General features: G+C 47.1%; 1 protein-coding gene across 1 annotated transcript; it reads right to left on the bottom strand.

The window, feature by feature from the left end:
* Positions 1–3,800: 3,800 nt before the first annotated feature.
* LOC149455062 (uncharacterized) lies at positions 3,801–20,418 on the bottom strand. The gene is made up of 2 exons (XM_089686694.1): positions 20,332–20,418; positions 3,801–5,723 (listed from the first exon to the last, which is right to left on the bottom strand). Exon 2 carries the CDS (start codon positions 5,402–5,404, stop codon positions 4,526–4,528), a length of 879 nt encoding a protein of 292 aa, XP_089542820.1. The 5' UTR covers positions 5,405–5,723; positions 20,332–20,418; the 3' UTR covers positions 3,801–4,525.
* Between the last annotated feature and the right edge of the window lie 923 nt (positions 20,419–21,341).

Genomic DNA, 21,341 nt, shown 5'->3' with positions numbered 1-21,341 from the left:
CAACAGGTTCTCTAAAAGGTCCAACCCCCATATGAATGACAACTGACAGTTGTGAGCACCCCCAGCAGTGTTATAGGATTTGCCCCAATCCCTCCAACTGCAATTTTTGCCAAAATGCTTGGCCTTCTACAGGAAGTAGAAAAAAAATGATCTACTGGGAAAGTCAACTAAAAATGTTACAAGGGGAGACTCGGAAAAACAAAAACTGCTGTGCTAATGACAGATTGCACCATTTATGTAATTATTATTATTATACAGTATTTATAAAGCGCCAATAGTTCGCTCAGCGCTGTACATTACAAAGGGGGACAGAACATGTGACAGAACAATAACAATACAATGCAAAACATGAGGGGATCGAGGGCCCTGCTCTTTCGAGCTTACAATCTAGGAGGGAGGGGATAGTGGTACAGGAGGAAATAGCTGTGGGGGATGGAGTGGTAGGAAGAGTGGAGGAGGTTAGCGGGGTGTGTGGTAGGCTTCCCTGAAGAGATGGGTTTTCAGGGTGCGCCTAAAGGAGAGGAGAGTAGGTGATAATCTGATGGGTTGGGGCAGGGAGTTCCAGAGGATGGGTGACACCTTGGAGAAGTCCTGGAGGCGGGCATGGGAGGAGGAGACCAGGGAACTAGAGATAAGGAGGTCTTGTGAGGAGCGGAGTGTGCGTGCTGGGCGGTACTTTGATATTAGGTCAGTGATGTAGTACGGGGCAGTATGGTGGACAGCTTTGTACATCAGTGTTAGGATTTTGAATTTCATCCGTTGCGTAATCGGAAGCCAGTGGAGGGATTGGCAGAGGGGGGTGGCAGAGAGGGAGCGGTTGGAAAGGTGAATGAGTCTGGCAGCCGTATTCAGGATGGACTGAAGCGGGGATAGCCAGCGGCGAGGCAGGCCAGTGAGGAGGGAGTTGCAGTAGTCGAGTCGTGATATGATGAGGGAGTGGATGAGCTGTTTAGTGGTTTCTGGGGTTAGGAACGTGCGTATTTTGGAGATGTTGGGAGGTGGAGTCTGCATGAGTTTGTTAGTGATTGGACTTGGGGCTGGAAAGATAGGTTGGAGTCCAGAATGACACCAAGTACTCTGGCCTGCGGGGTGGGTTTGATGGTGGCGTTGTTGGATGTGACGGAGAAGTCAATGGGGGGTGGTGTCCGGGCTTGGGGGGAAGACAAGAAACTCGGTTTTGGAGAGGTTCAGTTTAAGGAAGTGGAGTGACATCCAGTCTGATATGTCGCTCAGTAGCCTAGTGATTCGGACGGAGACCGAGGGGGTGAGGTGGGGGGTTGAGAGATAGATTTGTGTGTCGTCGGCATAGAGGTGGTAGTTGAAGCCATGAGAGTGTATGAGTTGGCCAAGGGAGGAGGTGTAGATGGAGAAGAGCTGGGGCCGAGGACAGAGCCTTGAGGGACCCCAACAGAGAGGGGGAGTGAGGGGGAGGTGGTAGCATTATAGGTAATGCTGAAAGAGCGTTGTGACAGGTAGGATGAGAGCCAGGAGAGAGCAGAATCTCTGAGGAGTGTAGTTTTTTGAGGAGGATGGGGTGGTCGACTGTGTTGAAGGCGGCAGAGAGGTCAAGGAGTAGGAGCACTGAATAATGGCCATTAGCTTTGGCGGTTAGCAGGTCGTTGGATAGTTTGAGTAAGGCAGTTTCGGTGGAGTGTAGGGGATGGAAGCTGGACTGTAGGGGATCGAGGAGGTTGTTGTCATTGAGGTGAGAGCTTAGGCGGGTGTAGATGAGGCGCTCGAGGAGTTTAGATGTAAATGGGAGCACGGAGATGGGTTTGAGGTTGTTCGGGTCATTGGGGTCCAGGGAGGGCTTTTTAAGTATGGGGGTGATGTATGCATGTTTCAGAGTGGATGGGAAAGTGCTGGAGGAGAGGAAGAGATTAAAAATGTGGGTGAGGGAGCGTAGGATGGAGGGGGAGGGAGGTCGTAGGAGTTGTGAGGGGATAGGGTCGAGGGGGCAGGTGGTGAGGCGGGCATCAGAGAGGATCTTGGAGACTTCCTCGATGGTAGTAAGGTCAAAGGTGCAGAGTTTTGGGGGGGCTTCAGTATGAGGAATGTAGGATGGGGTGGAAGTGGAGGTCAGAGCAGTGGTGGGGCCGTGGGAGAGGGGTTATGAGGGGGTAGTTGAGTGAGAAGGAACGGGGTTGGAGGGAGTTTGAGCAGCGACAAAGTCCCTGCTGGTTATGTCGAGGGGGAGGGGGGATGAGGGGGTAGCTGTGTGAGAGGGGACAGATTGAGAGGGCGTGTGAGTTGCGGCGATGTCCTTGCGAATTGTGTCAATCTTGTTTTTGAAGTGATTGGCAATCTCAAGGGCAGTGAGTGAGGTGTTGGGTGGAGGTGGCGAGAGTAGAGAGTTAAAGGTGGAGAAGAGTCGGCAAGGATTGGAGGAGAGGGCCTTGATGAGGGTCAGGAAGTAGGCTTGTTTGGCTGCGTGGAGGGAGGAGGTGTAGGTGTGGAAGGCAGATTTGTAGCGGGTGAAGGCTTGTTGGGATTTGGTTTTGCGCCATAGTTGCTCCAGGGCACGACTGTGTCGTTTGAGGGTTTTGGTGTGATCAGTCTGCCAGGGCTGGAGCGGTCGGGGTTTGATGTTGCATGTGGTTAAAGGCGCTAGTGAGTCAAGGGCTGTTGCCAGCGCGTTGTTGTAGGCAGTCATAGCCAAGTCGGGGCAAGACAGGGGGAGGATGCTGTCATGGAGTTGATCAGCTTCAGAGTGGAGGGGGACAGGGTTAAGGTTGCGGAGGTTACGGCTGGTAGTAGTGTGACATTTGGAGGTGTAGGCATTGGAGGATGAGGAGATAGAGAAGGTAATCAGGTTGTGGTCAGAGAGAGGGAAGGGGGTGTTAGTGAGGTTGTGGGGAGCGCAGCAGTTGGGGAAGACAAGGTCCAGGATGTTCCCGTTGGAGTGGGTGGTGGATTGTATGCACTGCGCAAGTGCAAAGGAGGAGGTTAAGTGGAGGAGATGGGATGTGTCCAGGTTGTCGAGGTAGACAGGGATGTTAAAATCCCCAAGGATGATGGTGGGTAGCTCACAGGAGAGGAAGAAGGGTAGCCAGGAGGAAAAGTCTACCAGGAAGCGGGATATGGATCCAGGAGGCCGGTATATCACAGCAATCTTCAGGGGGGTTGGGGAGAATAGTCAGACGTAGTGGGCCTCGAAGGAGGGGAAGGATTGGGAGGGGGTTTGGGAGGACTCGGAAGGTGCTCTGCGGTGACAGGAGCAGACCAACCCCACCACCTTTACGACCGTTAGGTCTGGGTGAGTGGGTCCAGGTGAGACCTCCGTAGGAGAGTGCAGCAGGGGAGGTAGAGTCAGTGGGCTGGATCCAGGTTTCTGTGATCGCTAGGAGGTTGAGGGAGCGGGAAATGTAATGATTGATTTTGTCCATGGTAGTGCCAATGTCCTAACGTTTCCAGAGACAAGAAGTGCTCTTTGAAAACTTTACCTTAAAGAGAGACCTGTCCTGTCATAGACATGAAATTGAACCGCAACTGGAGGAGTTTCAGTCCCCAGAAGTGGCAGGAATATGACCGCACAGGTAGAACTTTGTAAGTTCAGATCTCTTGCAGTTGTGCTGTGTGAATATTCTAAGGAGATGAGTAATATCTGGACAGAGGAAGAAGACAACAATAAAATTCATTCTTCACCTGATGGTATCCCTGAGACTTTCAGCAAAACCAGATGGAACACAAGTGGGCAGCTGAACTTAAATGGTACTGTTGAATGCATCCCATAAACAGCAGAAAATCAGTGTTGGAAGCCTTCTGGCTGCTTAGGGAGTTTATTTTTCACTGACCAGAGACTTCATCTTGGGTGTTCAAGCTACAGACCTACCTGCAAAACTGTCATCTATGAGAGGAGATGAAACATGGAAAGGAAGCATTGATCATGGGAGAGGAGGTGGAATATGTAATGAGAGGTGTGGAGAAGGTGGACTTAGCTGGAGCCCTTAACCCTGGCTGATGATATATCAATAGTCAGAAGAGCCTGGAATGGACTCTCCCACTGAGGCTTCAGAGGCTTGGTAAGATACAATTGGACCCCATCCTAGTCTCAGGTACTGAGGCAGTGTTGGTCATGTAGTAGCTCAGGATCTGGCAATAAAGAAAACACTTGGGAACACATCTCAGTTGGTGAATGATGAAAATGCAGTACATGTTTAGTCAAAGCTCCTTATAAAATAAAGATGAGAACCAAGAGGGAAACAGTTCAGTCATTGGTGCTTATCTAAAACAATGTCAAAAGGTAAAATATTCACAGACCTTCTAGTTGTGTTTCTGATGGACATAATCACTAAACACAATGCACTCAGTCATTACATTCCAGTTTGTTTTTTAGAGTAGCATTTCAACTTTTCACTGCTTCTCTAGCTTGTGGGATGAAATTGGGGCTGTGAAACTAATGGGACACTGGACACTACTTTAATATCCCTTTTCTTCTTCTGTGCAGCTGAAATTTGTGAATCCTCTGATGATATATTAGCCCAGCATTAACTGTAAAAGCTTTGTCCCATTCAGCATGTCAGCATTAAAATGGCTTCTTTCTAGTGTGAATCCTCTGGTGTGTGACAAGGTTTGACTTCACTGTAAAAGCTTTGCTACATTCTGAACACTGATATGGCTTCTCTCCAGTGTGAATCCTCTGGTGTCTGATAAGATGTGACTTCTCTGTAAAAGCTTTGCCACATACAAGACACTGATGTGGCTTCTCTCCAGTGTGAATCCTCTGGTGTGTGATAAGATTTGACTTCTGTGTAAAAGCTTTGTCACATTCAGAACACTGATATGGTTTCCCTCCAAAGTGAACCCTCTGGTGTTTGATAATATCTGACTTCTGTGTAAATGCTTTGTCACATTCTGAACACTGATATGGCTTCTCTCCAGTGTGAATCCTCTGGTGTGCGATAAGATGTGACTTCTTTGTAAAAGCTTTGTGACATTCAAAACATTGATATGGCTTCCCTCCAGTGTGAACCCTCTGGTGTGTGATAAGATGTGACTTCTTTGTAAAAGCTTTGTCACATTCAGAACACGGATATGGTATCTCTCCAGTGAGAATCCTCTGGTGTATGAGAAGATGTGATTTCTGTGTAAAAGCTGTATTATATTCAGAACACTGATATGGCTTCTCTCTAATGTGAATCATCTGGTGTTTAATAAGACTTGAATTCTGTGTAAAAGCTTTATCACATTCAGAACACAGATATGGCTTCTCTCCAGTGTGAACCCTCTGGTGTCTGATAAGTTGTGACTTCCTTGTAAAAGCTTTGTCACATTCAGAACACTGATGTGGCTTCCCTCCAGTGTGAATCCTCTGGTGTGTGATAAGATATGACTTCTGTGTAAACTCTTTGCCACATTCAGAACATTGATATGACTTCTCTCCAGTGATATGTTTTGCCTCCATTGTGAAACGTTCAAGCAAGAAATTGTTTGAAATGATTTCTCTTATGTATACTTGGGTTGGACTTTATTGTAAAGCCATTGTCACTTCCAGAACACTGAAATTACTTCTCTCTTGTCCTCTGAGGCTGGATCAATGTTGAAGAGGATCCAAAACCTTTATGACTTTTAGAACGTGGATATGACTTGTATCCCGTGTGAATCCTCCAGTGAACTGCAATAAAGACTTTCAGTCAATTAGGACACCCATATGTCTTGTTTCCATGTGACTTTGTTGTATTTAGGAAGACCAACATGACCGAAAACTTGGTTCATCCATCCACCTGCATAAAATATAAATAAATATCAGAATTCTATATAAAGGACTAAATAAAGGTTCTGTTAATTATTAAAAATGTATCTTATGCATAGAAAGCATATGTACAGCAAGATATCATTTTTTAATCAAATATATTTTATCAAGAAAGTTTATAAGTGCGCACAGTATTCCCAACATTCAGCCCAGACAATGGAGTCATACATTCTCACGTATAGGCAGTTGTGGCACTGTTACAGATCATACAGAACAATAACTTGCTTTGTCTATGGTGTCACTTTTACCTTTTATAAACAAATGAACAGAGAAAAGAAGAAACAACCTAGAACAATTCAGCTGTACACGGCAAGTAACCCCCCCCCCCCAGTACATACATAGATAGCAGACACCAATCAATGAGGCCCGTGTCTACCCCAAGTATTGGTCTGTAAAGTAGTTACCATTTAGTAGGATGGAACTGGCTCGGTCTTTTTTTTTTGCGGCTAAAAAAGTTAAACCTGTAAAGGTCTCTGAAGATTTACCTGGGGGAGAGCAAGACTCAAAATATCCAGCCAGATCTGCCAGAGAGACATACAGTATCTCACAGAAGTGAGTCCACCCCTCACATTTTTGTAAATATTTGATTCTCTCTTTTCATGTGACAACACTGAAGAAATGACACTTTGCTACAATGTGACATAGTCAGTGTACAGCTTGTATAACGTAAATTTTCTGTCCCCTCAAAATAACGCAACACACCGCCATTAAAGTCTAAGCCGAAGGCAACAAAAGTGAATCCACCCCTAAGAGAAAATGTCCAAATTTGGGCCCAAAGTATCAATATTTTGTGTGGCCGCCTTTGTTTTCCAGCACTGCCTTAACCCTCTTGGGCATGGAGTTCACCAGAGCTTCACAGGTTGTACTGGAGTCCTCTTCCACTCCTCCATGATATCACAGAGCTGGTGGATGTTAGAGACCTTGCGGTCCTCCACCTTCCATTTGAGGATGCCCCACAGATGCTCAATAGGGTTTAGGTCTGTAGACATGCTTGACCAGTCCATCACCTTTCCCCTCAGCTTCTTCAGCAAGGCAGTGGTGGTCTTGGAGGTGTGTTTGGGGTCATTATCATGTTGGAATACTGCCCTGCGGCCCAGTCTCCAAAGGGAGGGGATCATGCTCTGCTGCAGTATGTCACAGTATGTGTTGGCATTCATGGTTCTCTCAATGAACTGTAGCCCCCCAGTGCTGGCAGCACTCATGCAGCCTCAGACCATGACACTCTCACCACCATGCTTGACTGTAGGCAAGACACACTCGTCTTTGTACTCCTCACTTGGTTGCCGCCACACACGTTTGACACCATCTGAACCAAATCAGTTTACATTGGTGTCATCAGACCACAGGACATGGTTCCAGTAATCCATGTCCTTAGTCTGCTTGTCTCCAGTAAACTTCAGGCTTTCTTGGCCATCATCTTTAGAAGAGGCTTTCTTCTGGGATGACAGCCATGCAGATCAGCTTGATGCAGTGTGCGGCAGTTGGTCTGAGCAGTGACAGGCTGACCCCCCCACCCCTTCAACCTCTGCAGCAATGCTGGCAGCACTCATACATCTATTTCCCAAAGACAACCCCTGGATATGACGCTGAGCACCTGCACTTAACTTCTGTGGTCAACCATGGCGAGGCCCGTTCTGAGTGGAACCTGTCCTGTTAAACTGCTGTATGGTCTTGGCCTCCGTAATGCAGCTCAGTTTCAGGGTCTCGACAATCTTCTTATAGCCTAGGCCATCTTTATGTAGAGCAGCAATTCTTTTTTTTTTCAGATCCTCAAAGAGTTCTTTGCCATGAGGTGCCATGTTGAACTTCCAGTGACCAGTATGAGAGAGAGAGAGCGATAACACCAAATGTAACTCACCTGCTCCCCATTCACACCTGAGACCTTGTAACACTAACAAGTCACATGACACGGGGGAGGGAATATGGCTAATTGGGCCCAATTTGGACCTTGTCACTTAGGGGTGGACTCACTTTTGTTGTCAGCAGTTTAGACATTAATGGCGGTGTATTGAGTTATTTTGAGGGGACAGCAAATTTACATTTTATACAAGCTGTACACTCACTACGTCACATTATAGCAAAGGGTCATTTCTTCAGTGTTGTCACATGAAAAGTGAGAATCAAATATTTACAAAAATGTCAGGGGGACTCACTTCTGTGAGATACTGTACATCCCCTGGGGGAATTACGATGTCGGTAAGTTAGTTTTTCATGTATTAATGTGGAGTTCACCTGCTCAGTCCACTGTGGTTTGGTGGGAGTATGAGGTGATACCCAGAATTGTGCTATTAGTTTATGGGCAGTCAGGGGCGGACTGACAACTCATGGGGCCCCCGGGCAATAGGGGATCATGGGGCCCGTGTCCTTGCCCAAACTCAAAAAAGTCTATGAAAAAGGTACCATGGGCATCTCATGGGGCCTCTACTGAGCCTGGGCCCACGGGCAGTGCATAAGTTTCCAAATGGTCAGTCCGCCCCTGTGGGCAATATACAGCAGCCTCACTATTGCTATATGACTTAGATGTGTAAATAATTATTGTCAATTTATATTAGAATAGGTAGGCGCTACATACAACCTTTACATGATATAATTGTACAATTGGTAGGGACTAATAATTTTTAAAGTCCCTGTGTGCAACCCTCCAATTGTGCATAAATAACCAAATATGCAAAAATGATGTTCTCATAACAAATTTCAGGACAGTGGTGTATAAATGACATAAAAATTAAAATATAAAAAATATAAGTCCATAAATTAAGTTCAAAGTGACACTCCTTGTGGCTTCTTTAGCCTGTGGCCCAAACCGGACAGGAAAAAAGATTGTGACTGTAATCTTCACCGTGTGCCAACAGGAGTAATGAATACAGATTGCTCACTCACCAGATCCTTTGACCCCAATCAAGGTGGTCAGATGTGCTTTTGGTCATATAGGAGACCATCCTAATTAGGGACAGCTTCACAGTATTTAACCAGTTCCCAATGCCACTATAGCCGAAGGAATGGCTACAGCACGGTTGTGTAAACCTGGGACGATGTCCATGGACATCATTCCAGGACACACCCCCTGCACGCCCCCAGCAGCGTGGATCCGGCCCCTCTGGTGATTGCGATGTCCTACAGACACAGATGATCACGGGGTATGGTAAACGGCCAATCACAGTGGCCTTTTACCACATTATCAGCTGTGTCCAATGACACAGTTATCACCGTGTGGAAAGTACTGCCGAGAACCGGCAATTATCAGATGAGGATCAGTGCCGCCTGTAGCAATCGTGCACACCGAGATGGATGCAGTCTTCCATCTTGGCAAGAATCTTCCATGCTGTATCATCTCTCACTCCCCAAATCAGCTTCCCCCCTCTGATTTCCCCCCTCCCTAAGGAATGTGGTCGGTGTGTGTTTGCAGAGATCACAGGCAACAGACTCATTGGGAGGGTGTCATGGCTATAAACCTCACTAGCTAGATGCCCCTCTGTCTACAAAACTCTTGCTAGAGGAGGGCTTGTAGAGTCATAAACCAAGTCCTTCACTGAGTTCAAAGACATTCCAGATAAGTCATAAACTAGACACCACATTCAACATCCATTTTCCCCTATGATTACATATCTTGGATTATGAAAGACTTACACAAACATGAAGCACATATTCGGATGGCTCACGTCAAGACAAATCACCTGTTATTTTACACCCCCTAGCTGGCATACACAGGAGAGCAGAAAATTATATCTCCTCAGCCATTCAAGCGGTTATCTCATATTTCATATGTAGACGTTCAGCCGGTGATTCTGAGTATTAATCTACTAGTAGCAAGGCTGCTAAATGCACCGAGAATAAGTTATGAACCATGACATCAAATGTGAGGATTTTTGGTCATAGCTTGGGTCTCCACCTACAACTCCCTCCCCAAATAAGGCGATTGGTTTACTGCTCCAGGGAGACACCCTGTGGAGTTGCTAGAACAAGCTAAGCAGAGTTGAAAGAAGTTGAAGAATCTCCCTGTTTTAACATCTGAAACTGACAGTGGGAGATAAGAAATCCTTTTGCTCTGAAACCTGATCTGCTTAAACCCAGGACGTGTGGCAAGTACTTTACCCCTCTAAACTTATCTCTGTTATCTCTTTGCTGTGCTGTTGTTCTCTGTGTATATATATATATATATATATATATATATATATATATATATATATTGGTTACATCTTTTTCTGTAAATATTTTTATTGCACCCTTTTGACGTTTTAGTATTAAATCTTACTTTCTGAAAGTGTTGAACTGTTTCTAAAGTCCTTTAATGCAAACTATGAATTCCTGCCTCTGAAGAACGCTACTGTGTGGGTGTTTTAAACTTCAGTATACCTCTGCCTGCAGTGACAGTGGTATACCGACGATTATTCAAACATCATAGTGTTATTGCTGATATTGCTGAGTTTACTCTTTCTCTGTACAAAAAGGAGGTGGTGGGGTGTGAAGGGTTAATTGCGTAACTAACCTGACCCAGTAACAATTGCTCCCAGGCTGCAGATACAGATTGTGGTCCATTAGCTGGAAAATCTTTGTGCAGAGTGCAGCTGGGTGTGTGTGATGGGAGTGACTTTTGGGGATGGGGGGACCCCTGTGTCAGCTCATGTTCCCTTCATTATGTTTACCCACCCTGTGCCTGTTAAGGGGTACAGGGTGTGAATGTGAATGTCATAGTATTGTGTATTGGTGTGGACATTGTTCCTTGTTCTCTGCCATGTGGTTGTCCATTGTTTTCTGCCACGTGCTGCATCCCATTGTTCTGTGTCTTGGTTGAGTGGGGGGGTGTTTCATGTAGCCCTTCCCATTGATGGGGCGGGCTGATGATGTGTTTCCTGTTCCTTGTTGTGTTTCCCCGCCCTGTGTATATATCTTGTGTTTGTGTAAAAATAAAGGAGTTGACTTCCTGTCTTAAGAGAGTTTGGTGCTGTCTATTTCCTGCATGATCAGCGGGTGGTGTCCAGGGATTTGTGTTCGGACAGGGAAGCTGCAGTATAACGGAAGTACCCAAGTGCGGTCTGGGTCCGGTTCCGTTACATTGGTGGCAAGCGGTGGGATTGTACTTCCAAGCTGTGAACACATCCAAATCACCACCGGGATCCAAGATCAGGAAAGTAGACGTCGGTCACCCCAGTGGAGATATGGACCTGGCATCAGAGTTCCCGGGGCTGCTGCAGATCGTTCTTGCAGCATACCCCAGGACTGTGTCTACGGATCAGTACCTGGAGCTCAGGCAGCAGATTTGGGAGGTGCTTTGGAGAGGAGCCCTCCAGGCTGCTGGTATGGAGAAAGACAAGTGCTGTCAAACCCCAGGGGAACGGGCCAGGGACCGTTGGAAATTACAGATGCCATTCCTGGGAGAGCGACCCCAGGAGTAATGGGTGACTGAGTTGGACAGGCTGGTCAGGCAGGAGATACAAGTGGATAACAGATATTGGGCTCTGCAATGGTACGCAGAGCAGGAATATTTAGGGGTCTTGACAGTGCTCTACTGAGGGACATGAGTTTGGTGGCCCTGGATTGCTATGGGAGAGCCTTACAGATCATTTTGTGTTTGGTGATGAAGGAGAACCTACCCTGGAGGAGTTGCGAGAAGGAAGAGAAGCTATGTTTGGTCTCACAGGGGTCTCAGAGCTTGAACCAGATCTGGAAAACCTGCTGAAGAAAGAACTGCATCTGGAAAGGGCATACAGGCCACTGCTAAAACATGTTCGGCAGCATGCCCAAGAATCGGCAGTGGAAAATCAAGAGACTGGGGATTTGATAGACTTTTCTGCTGAAGAGGAACCAGCAGAAAAGCTGGCAACAGAGCCAAACATTTCTGACCTCTGCCCACAAAAATCAGCACCGCAGGAGCTACAGGAAGAGGATGCAATCAGTGCCTTACTACAATAGGTTGAGCTGATGTCCGTGGATGGGACTTCGGTCTCCACTGACACAACCCCAGAAAAGGGTCTGGCATTAGGACAAGAGGATGTCAGCCTTCCTTTGTGAACACAGAAGATGTCCATCAAGTCAAAGTGGATGAGACTACAGTCGCCACCCGATACCCCAGGGATGCTGAGCAGTCGCCCCAGATCCCCCACAGCATGATGGAGTCGGCCCAGCCACCCTGTCTTCTCCCCAGCGTCTGAGAGGACTTCAGGGAGAAGGACCAGTCCGTGCTTCTCCCCAGCGGTGGGTATATTCTACGGGAGAGGCAGAGGTTGGCTGGGTGAGTAATGCTTGGTGTGTGACAATTTGTTTGGGGTACTGTGTGGGTGCTGGCATTGTGGGACTGGAAGTACAGACTAACTTCGGAGTCCACCCAAGGGGAGATATTTGACGGGAGTGACTTTTGGGGGTGGGGGGACCCCGGTCAGCTCATGTTCCCTTAATTATGTTTAACCCACCCTGTGCCTGTTAAGGGGTACAGGGTGTGAATGTGAATGTCATGGTATTGTGTATTGGTGTGGGGATTGTTCACTGCCACGTGGTTGTCCATTGTTAACTGCCATGTGCTACATCCCATTGTTTTGTGTCTTGGTTGGGTGGGGGGGCGATTCCTGTAGCCCTTCCCACTGATGGGGCGGGCTGATGATGTGTTTCCTGTTCCTGGTTGTGTTTCCCCGCCCTGTGTATATATCTTATGTTTGTGTAAAAATAAAGGAGTTGACTTCCTGTCTTAAGAAGAGTCGGGTGCTGTCTATTTCCTGCAGGATCAGCAGGTGGTGTCCGGGGATTTGTGTTCAGACAGGGAAGCTGCAGTACAACAGAAATACCCAAGTGCGGTCTGGGTCCGGTTCCGTTACAGTGTGACATTGTTACGCACGTGACAACGCAGTTTTAGATTGGCTAATCCTTCGGTCACGAGTTTGGTGAGAAGGGCTGGGGTCCGACGCCACGATCGTCACACCGCCCACCTGTGCCTCCCACCTGTACCCTGCAGTGCCACCCACCTGTGCTGCCTATCAGTGCCTCCTATCAGTGCTCTTCAGTCCTGCCTATCCGTGCCACCTCATCAGTGCTGCCTATCAGTGCAGCATCATCAACGCACATCAGTGAAGGAGCAAAATTACCTGTTTGTAAAATGTTATTATAGATATAAAGAAAAACTTTTATTTTTCAAATATTTTGCTCTTTTTTTATTTATAGCTCAAAAAATAAAAACACCTAGCGGCAAATAAATATTTTTATAATTCGTAAATAATTATTGTGCTACAAATCCCAAGAGGCACTCCTCCAGATCCTGAGGAAGAGAAATCATGAATAGCGATGATATAATATTGGTAATATCTTTCCAGTATCGGAATAATTCTGGAAATCTCCAAAATGTGTATCAAATCCCCTACATCACCGCTACATTTGGGGCATAAGGGGGAATCCCTCCGGTCCCAACTGAACAACTGAGCTGGGGTCCTGTAAGTTCTATGTAAAATAAATAACTGAGATAGTTTCTGTGAAGAGGACAGGGAGATGAGAGGTACGGAGGTCCAAATCTCCTCCCACTTCCTCTATTTCCCATTTCCTTCTACATGGTAATTGGGCAGAGTCTTGGGTAAGAATGAAAAGACTGGAGTATATACCAGAGATCATGCCTTTCCTACTCGTACCATCCATCAATCCCTGGATCAGTCATGGCTCCTCAAGAACTAAAGTGGAGAGAGAAGCTTGAGCTTGAAGCACATGGTGTAGTTGTAGATATGTAAAAAATGGACCCCTTGGTATGTTAACCACTTCAAGTCCGGACACTTTCACCCCCCTCCTGCCCTGGCCAATTCTCAGCTTTCAGCGCTGTCACACTTTGAATGACAATTATTCAGTCTTTGAACATTGAACCCAAATGAACACAAAACACGATCTGCTATATCTCCTGAGTATGGGGATATCACCTGTGTGAGACTTTTCACATCCTAGATGCATAGAGGGGTCCAAAATTTAAGCAACACATTTGGGTTTTCAAGGAGCATAAATTACACATCTACACTAATTTCATGACTACCAATCACATATTTGGCTGCCCAGAGCACCAGGACAGTGGAAACTCTCACAAAATGTCACCATTTTGGAAAGCAAAAACCCCAATGTATTTTCTGAAGTGAATAGTAAGTTTATTTGGTCATTTTTCAACAAAAGTTTTTTTGAAAATGCAGGAAAGAAAAGGAGAATATTTATTTTTACACAAAGTTCTCAATTAATATGATATTTCTAACAAACCTTCTAGGCGTACTTAGAAATATACTCCACAACACATTCTGCTACTCCTCTAGAGTATGGGGACACCACATGTGAGACTTTTTCACAGCCTAGCCACATAGGGGGACCAAAATCAAAAGAGGGCATAAATTACACACCAAATTTTTAGACGACCTATCACATTTTTGAAGGCCCTGGGAAACCACGACAATGGAAACACCCACAAAATTATCCGATTTTGGCATGGTGAGTCTTTTGAAGACTTATGTTGGCCTCCATGAGTGCTCAGAGAATATAGCTTAGTGCATCATTACCTATAGTAGTCCCCAAATGTCAGGACGGTACAAATCCCTCCCACACTAACTAGTGTGGGGGTGATCGGGGACACTGTAACCGGTGTGGGGGTGATCGGGGACACTGTAACTTGTGTGGCGGTGATCGGGGACACCGTAACCGATGTGGAGGTGATCGGGGACGCCGTAACTGGTGTGGAGGTGATCGGGGACGCCGTAACCGGTGTGGAGGTGATCGGGGACGCCGTAACCGGTGTGGAGGTGATCGGGGACACTGTAACCGGTGTGGAGGTGATCGGGACGCTGTAACCGGTGTGGAGGTGATCGGGGACACTGTAACCGGTGTGGGGGTGATCGGGGACACTGTAACCGGTGTGGGGGTGATCAGGGACACTGTAACCGGTGTGGGGGTGATCGGGGACACTGTAACCGGTGTGGGGGTGATCGGGGACACTGTAACCGGTGTGGAGGTGATTGGGGACACTGTAACCGGTGTGGAGATGATCGGGGACGCTGTAACCGGTGTGGAGGTGATCGGGGACACTGTAACCGGTGTGGGGGTGATCAGGGACACTGTAACCGGTGTGGGGGTGATCGGGGACACTGTAACTGGTGTGGGGGTGATCGGGGACATTGTAACCGGTGTGGGGGTGATAGGGGACGCTGTAAACGGTGTGGAGGTGATCGGGGACGCTGTAACCGGTGTGGAGGTGATTGGGGACACTGTAACCGGTGTGGAGGTGATCGGGGACACTGTAACCGGTGTGGGGGTGATCGGGGACACTGTAACCGGTGTGGGGGTGATCAGGGACACTGTAACAGGTGTGAAGGTGATCGGGGACACTGTAACAGGTGTGGAGGTGATCGGGGACACTGTAACCCGTGTGGGGGTGATCGGGGACACTGTAACCGGTGTGGGGGTGATCGGGGACACTGTAACAGGTGTGGAGGTGATCGGGGACACTGTAACCCGTGTGGGGGTGATCGGGGACACTGTAACCGGTGTGGGGGTGATCGGGGACACTGTAACCAGTGTGGAGGTGATCGGGGACACTGTAACCGGTGTGGGGGTGATCGGGGACACTGTAACAGGTGTGGAGGTGATCGGGGACACTGTAACCCGTGTGGGGGTGATCGGGGACACTGTAACCGGTGTGGGGGTGATCGGGGACACTGTAACAGGTGTGGAGGTGATCGGGGACACTGTAACCCGTGTGGGGGTGATCGGGGACACTGTAACCGGTGTGGGGGTGATCGGGGACACTGTAACCAGTGTGGAGGTGATCGGGGACCCTGTAACTGGTGTGGGGGTGATCGGGGACACTAGATTTGCTTTCCAGCTGCAACATCATAGGAATCACAGAGCTAGACAACTCTCTGTCAATCAGAACTTGGCTCTCAATAGCCATGCTGTCACAGGCAGAGGTGATAAACAGGGAATGACAGTGATCGGTATGTGGAGGAGAGGAATACGGATGTATGACAGTGATGGGTACGTACAGGAGAGGAGTGTGGGGGGTATGACAGTGATCGGTATGTACAGGAGAGGAGTACGGAGGTATGACAGTGATGGGTACGTACAGGAGAGGAGTACGGAGGTATGACAGTGATCGGTATTAGAGATGAGCGAATCGAACCAGGCGAACCGGAATTCGAGTCGAATTTCAGGAAATATTCGATTCGCGTCGAATCCGAAATTTTGCCTACTTCGGGTGCGCGAATTGAATATTTCCCGATCAGCCGGCAAAAGTGTCCCTGCAGTGAGCTCCGCTATTTCTGACAGTTCTCTGACAGAAGGAACACATGTTTAGCGGTTGAAACATTGTATCTATTAGTTTCCATTTAGGATACAGATGTTTCAACCGCTGTACATGTGAAGAAGCTGTCAGAGAACTGTCAGAAATAGAGGAACTCTGCACATACACTTTTTGCCGGCTTGGAATTATTCTTATTTTCATCCTACTTCTTCTTCTTCTTCTTCTTCATCCTCATCCTCTTCTTCTGAGGATGAGGATGAAGAAGAAGAAGAAGAAGAAGTAGGATGAAAAGAAGAATAATTCCAAGCCGGCAAAAAGTGTATGTGCAGAGTTCCTCTATTCTGCAGATACACTTAGAGGAGCTCTGCAGATACACTTAGAGGAGCTCTGCACATACACTTTTTGCCGGCTTGGAATTAATCTTATTTTCATCCTACTTCTTCTTCTTCTTCTTCTTCTTCATCCTCATCCTCAGAAGAAGAAGAAGAGGATGAGGATGAGGATGAAGAAGAAGAAGAAGTAGGATGAAAATAAGATTAATTCCAAGCCGGCAAAAAGTGTATGTGCAGAGCTCCTCTAAGTGTATCTTCAGAGCTCCGCTAAGTGTATCTGCAGAATAGAGGAACTCTGCACATACACTTTTTACCGGAAACCGCTGTATGGAGGGAATGTCCCAGAACTGTCAGAAATAGACTATTTCTGACAGTTCTGGGACATTCCTTCCATACAGCGGTTGAAACATTGTATCTATTTTTTTCCATAAATGACATTCTGCAAATACACTTAGAGGAGCTCTGCAGATACACATTTTGCCGGCTTGGAATTAATCTTATTTTCATCCTACTTCTTCTTCTTCTTCATCCTAATCCTTATAAGAAGAAGAAGAGGATGAGGATGAGGATGAAGAAGAAGAAGAAGAAGTAGGCTGAAAATAAGAATAATTCCAAGCCGGCAAAAAGTGTATCTGCAGCGCTCCTCTAAGTGTATTTGCAGAATGTCATTTATGGAAAAAAATAGATACAATGTTTCAACCGCTGTATGGAGTGAATGTCCCATAACTGTCAGAAATACACTATTTCTGACAGTTCTGGGACATTCACTCCATACAGCGGTTGAAACCGCTGTATGGAGGGAATGTCCCAGAACTGTCAGAAATAGATTATTTATGACAGTTCTGGGACATTCCTTCCATACAGCGGTTGAAACATTGTATCTATTTGTTTCCATAAATGGATCCATTTATGGAAACAAATAGATACAATGTTTCAACCGCTGTATGGAGTGAATGTCCCAGAACTGTCAGAAATAGACAGAAACTGTCACAGAACTGTTCTTCTTCTCATCCTTCTCCTTCTTCTCATCCTTCTTCTCATCCTTCTCCTTCTTCTCATCCTTCTCCTTCTTCTCATCCTTCTCCTTCTTCTCATACTTCTTCTCATCCTTCTTCTCATCCTTCTCCTTCTTCTCATCCTTCTCCTTCTTCTCATCCTTCTCCTTCTCCTTCTTCTCATCCTTCTCCTTCTCCATCTTCTCATCCTTCTCCTTTTCCTTCTTCTCATCCTTCTCCTTTTCCTTCTTCTCATCCTTCTCCTTCTCCTTCTTCTCATCCTTCTCCTTCTTCTCATCCTTCTCCTTCTTCTCATCCTTCTCCTTCTTCTCATCCTTCTCCTTCTTCTCATCCTTCTCCTTCTTCTCATCCTTCTCCTTCTCCTCATCCTTCTCCTTCTTCTCATCCTTCTCCTTCTCCTTCTTCTCATCCTTCTCCTTCTCCATCTTCTCATCCTTCTCCTTCTCCATCTTCTCATCCTTCTCCTTCTCCATCTTCTCATCCTTCTCCTTCTGCTTCTCCTTCTCCTTCTCATCCTCCTTCTTCTCATCCTTCTCCTTCTTCTCATCCTTCTCCTTCTCCTTCTTCTCATCCTTCTCCTTCTTCTCATCCTTCTCCTCATCCTTCTCCTTCTTCTCATCCTTCTCCTTCTTCTCATCCTTCTCCTTCTCCTTCTTCTCATCCTTCTCCTTCTCCATCTTCTCATCCTTCTCCTTCTTCTCATCCTTCTCCTTCTTCTCATCCTTCTCCTTCTTCTCATCCTTCTCCTTCTCCTTCTTCTCATCCTTCTCCTTCTTCTCATCCTTCTCCTTCTTCTCATCCTTCTCCTTCTCCTTCTTCTCATCCTTCTCCTTCTCCTTCTTCTCATCCTTCTCCTTCTTCTCATCCTTCTCCTTCTTCTCATCCTTCTCCTTCTTCTCATCCTTCTCCTTCTTCTCATCCTTCTCCTTCTCCTTCTTCTCATCCTTCTCCTTCTCCTCATCCTTCTCCTTCTCCTTCTTCTCATCCTTCTTCTCCTTCTTCTCATCCTTCTCCTTCTCCTTCTTCTCATCCTTCTCCTTCTCCATCTTCTCATCCTTCTCCTTCTCCATCTTCTCATCCTTCTCCTTCTTCTCATCCTTCTCCTTCTCCTTCTTCTCATCCTTCTTCTTCTCATCCTTCTCCTTCTCCTTCTTCTCATCCTTCTCCTTCTTCTCATCCTTCTCCTTCTCCTTCCTCATCTCCAAGGGCATTTAAATTAAAGGTACAGTGTTCTGCACTAATTTAAAGGCTCTCTGAAGCCTAGAAACCCTTTTTATAAGTCATCTTCGTAGCGGAGAAATTCGCATCGAATCGAATTTCATACTGGAATTCGCCGAATCAGGCAAATCAAATTTTTCAATACTTTGCTCATCTCTAATCGGTATGTACAGGAGAGGAGTACAGAGGTATGACAGCGATGGGTATGTACAGGAGAGGAGTGTGGGGGGTATGACAGTGATCGGTACGTACAGGGGAGGAGTACGGAGGTGTGACAGTGATGGGTACGTACAGGAGAGGAGTACGGAGGTGTGACAGTGATGGGTACGTACAGGAGAGGAGTGTGGAGGTATGACAGTGATGGGTACGTACAGGAGAGGAGTATGGAGGTATGACAGTGATGGGTATGTACAGGAGAGGAGTACGGATGTATGACAGTGATGGGTATGTACAGGTGAGGAGTACGGAGGGTATGACAGTGATGGGTATGTACAAGAGAGGAGTACTGAGGTATGACAGTGATGGGTATGTACAGGAGAGGAGTACGGAGGTATGACAGTGATGGGTACGTACAGGAGAGGAGTACGGAGGTATGACAGTGATGGGTACGTACAGGAGAGGAGTACGGAGGTATGACAGTGATGGGTACGTACAGGAGAGGAGTACGGAGGTATGACAGTGATGGGTATGTACAGGAGAGGAGTACGGAGGTATGACAGTGATGGCTATGTACAGAAGAGGAGGATGGATGTATGACAGTGATGGGTATGTACAGGTGAGGAGTACGGAGGGTATGACAGTGATGGGTATGTACAGGAGAGGAGTACGGAGGTATGACAGTGATGGGTATGTACAGGAGAGGAGTACGGAGGTATGACAGTGATGGGTATGTACAGGAGAGGAGTACGGAGGTATGACAGTGATGGGTATGTACAGGAGAGGAGTACGGAGGTATGACAGTGATGGGTATGTACAGGAGAGGAGTACGGAGGTATGACAGTGATGGGTATGTACAGGAGAGGAGTACGGAGGTATGACAGTGATGGGTATGTACAGGAGAGGAGTACGGAGGTATGACCGTTCCCAGGGAGGAGTATCTCAGGAAGGATCTATACTCCACCATAACTCTGGTTCTCGGAGTGTCAGGTCCCAGCGGGTTCTCCTGGTGTCTCTCCTGTTATTCTGTCTCGGACACATCAGAGGAACATGGTGGGAGATCGGCCTGAATGTCCTTCCTAGGAGGGAATACCGGAGCCATTCTGAGGCCCATTTAATGGCCGGCAATGAGGAGGAAACCAACACTGAGAAGTAGATGCTGAGATATATACAGCATGGGGCAGCACAGTGGCTGAGTGGTTAGCACTTCCACCTGGCAGTACTCGGGTTGTTGGTTCAAATCCCAACCATGGCACCACCTGTCTGGAGTTTGCATGTTCTCCCTGTGCCTTCGCGGGTTTCCTCCGGGTACTCCTGTTTCCTCCCACACTACAAGACATGCTGGGAGATGAGTTCACTCCTGTCTAAGTTGTCCGTAGTATGTGTATGTATGAATGTGAGTTAGGGCCCTTAGATTGTACGCTCCTCGGGGGGCGGGGACTGATGGGAATGTACAATATAGATGTAAACTGACGGCGCTATATAAGTACCTGGAATAAATAATAATAATACACCCAGATCATCGATGACGAGGAGGAAGGTTCGGTCACAGATGATTGGTCCGTCTATAGCAGGGACAGGAGCCGGGACCAGGAATAGGAGATCCACCTGACTTACCCGTGTGCTCTGACATGGAGAAGATCCCATGCTGGCCCTATGGTGGCCGTGTGTTCAGGATGGAGACCGACAATCACAGGACCGTCTGGAAGCCGATCTAAAATGGCTGACAGGAGGAAAGTGTTCCCGGGACAGGAAGTGAGACAGACAGGAAGTGACTCCAGATAGGAAGTGACTCCAGACAGATTTATACAGAGGCTGCAGAATGGAGAGCAGACACTAGATGGTGCTGGTCCAAAAAAAGCTGAATAGCATAAAACAGGGAAAAACCTGAAAAACAAAAGATGATGGCGGCTCGTAAACTTCTATGATGAATGAAACACAGTTATCACATTACAGTGCAGTGGATTAGATCTCCCTCCTCCATTTTTTTGTAGCCCTCCTGTCCCTCCTCCGGCGGCCATTTTCCCTTAGTCTGATATGAATGCTGGCACATTTTGTCCCCTGATATTAGACATTAGCCAGGTGATTGTATACACACAGCGGGCAGATCTCAATCAATGTCACCCACTAGTCTATACTGTCACGGGGTTGGCCAGCCAATAGGCTTGTGTGGTGAATCGTTCTGCTCTTCGCAGGTCCACTCGATTGCAGCGGTAAAGACTGCCTTCTACATCCACAAGATATGATCGAGGAGCAACCCTCTGAACACAGGAACCCAGTCTCCAGCGAGCGGCCCTGTCACCTGGAAGCGGCTTCATACGGATTGGCTCTCCAATGCTTAGTTCAGGTAAGTCTTTAGCAGACACATCATATGACAGTTTGGCAATCTGTTTCCTCCGCTGCAGTTTCGCTGGGACACCTGTAACCACACAAGGATCAAGTAATTTGTTGGCCACAGGCAATGAAGTCTTCAGTCTCCTAGACATCAAGCGCTGTGCAGGACTACTGTCCATGCCTTCAGATGGGGTGTTCCTCCAATGTAGAATGGCCTTCCACGGATCAGTACCATCAAACTTGACCTTCTTACAAAGATTCTTCAATATCTTGACAGCCAATTCCGCTTTGCC

The sequence above is a fragment of the Staurois parvus genome, unplaced genomic scaffold (assembly GCF_062004578.1).
Source record: "Staurois parvus isolate SC_StPar_1 unplaced genomic scaffold, SC_StPar_1.0 ptg000407l, whole genome shotgun sequence".
Classification (NCBI taxonomy): Eukaryota; Metazoa; Chordata; class Amphibia; order Anura; family Ranidae; genus Staurois; species Staurois parvus.
This window is presented reverse-complemented; position numbering and strand designations above follow the sequence as displayed.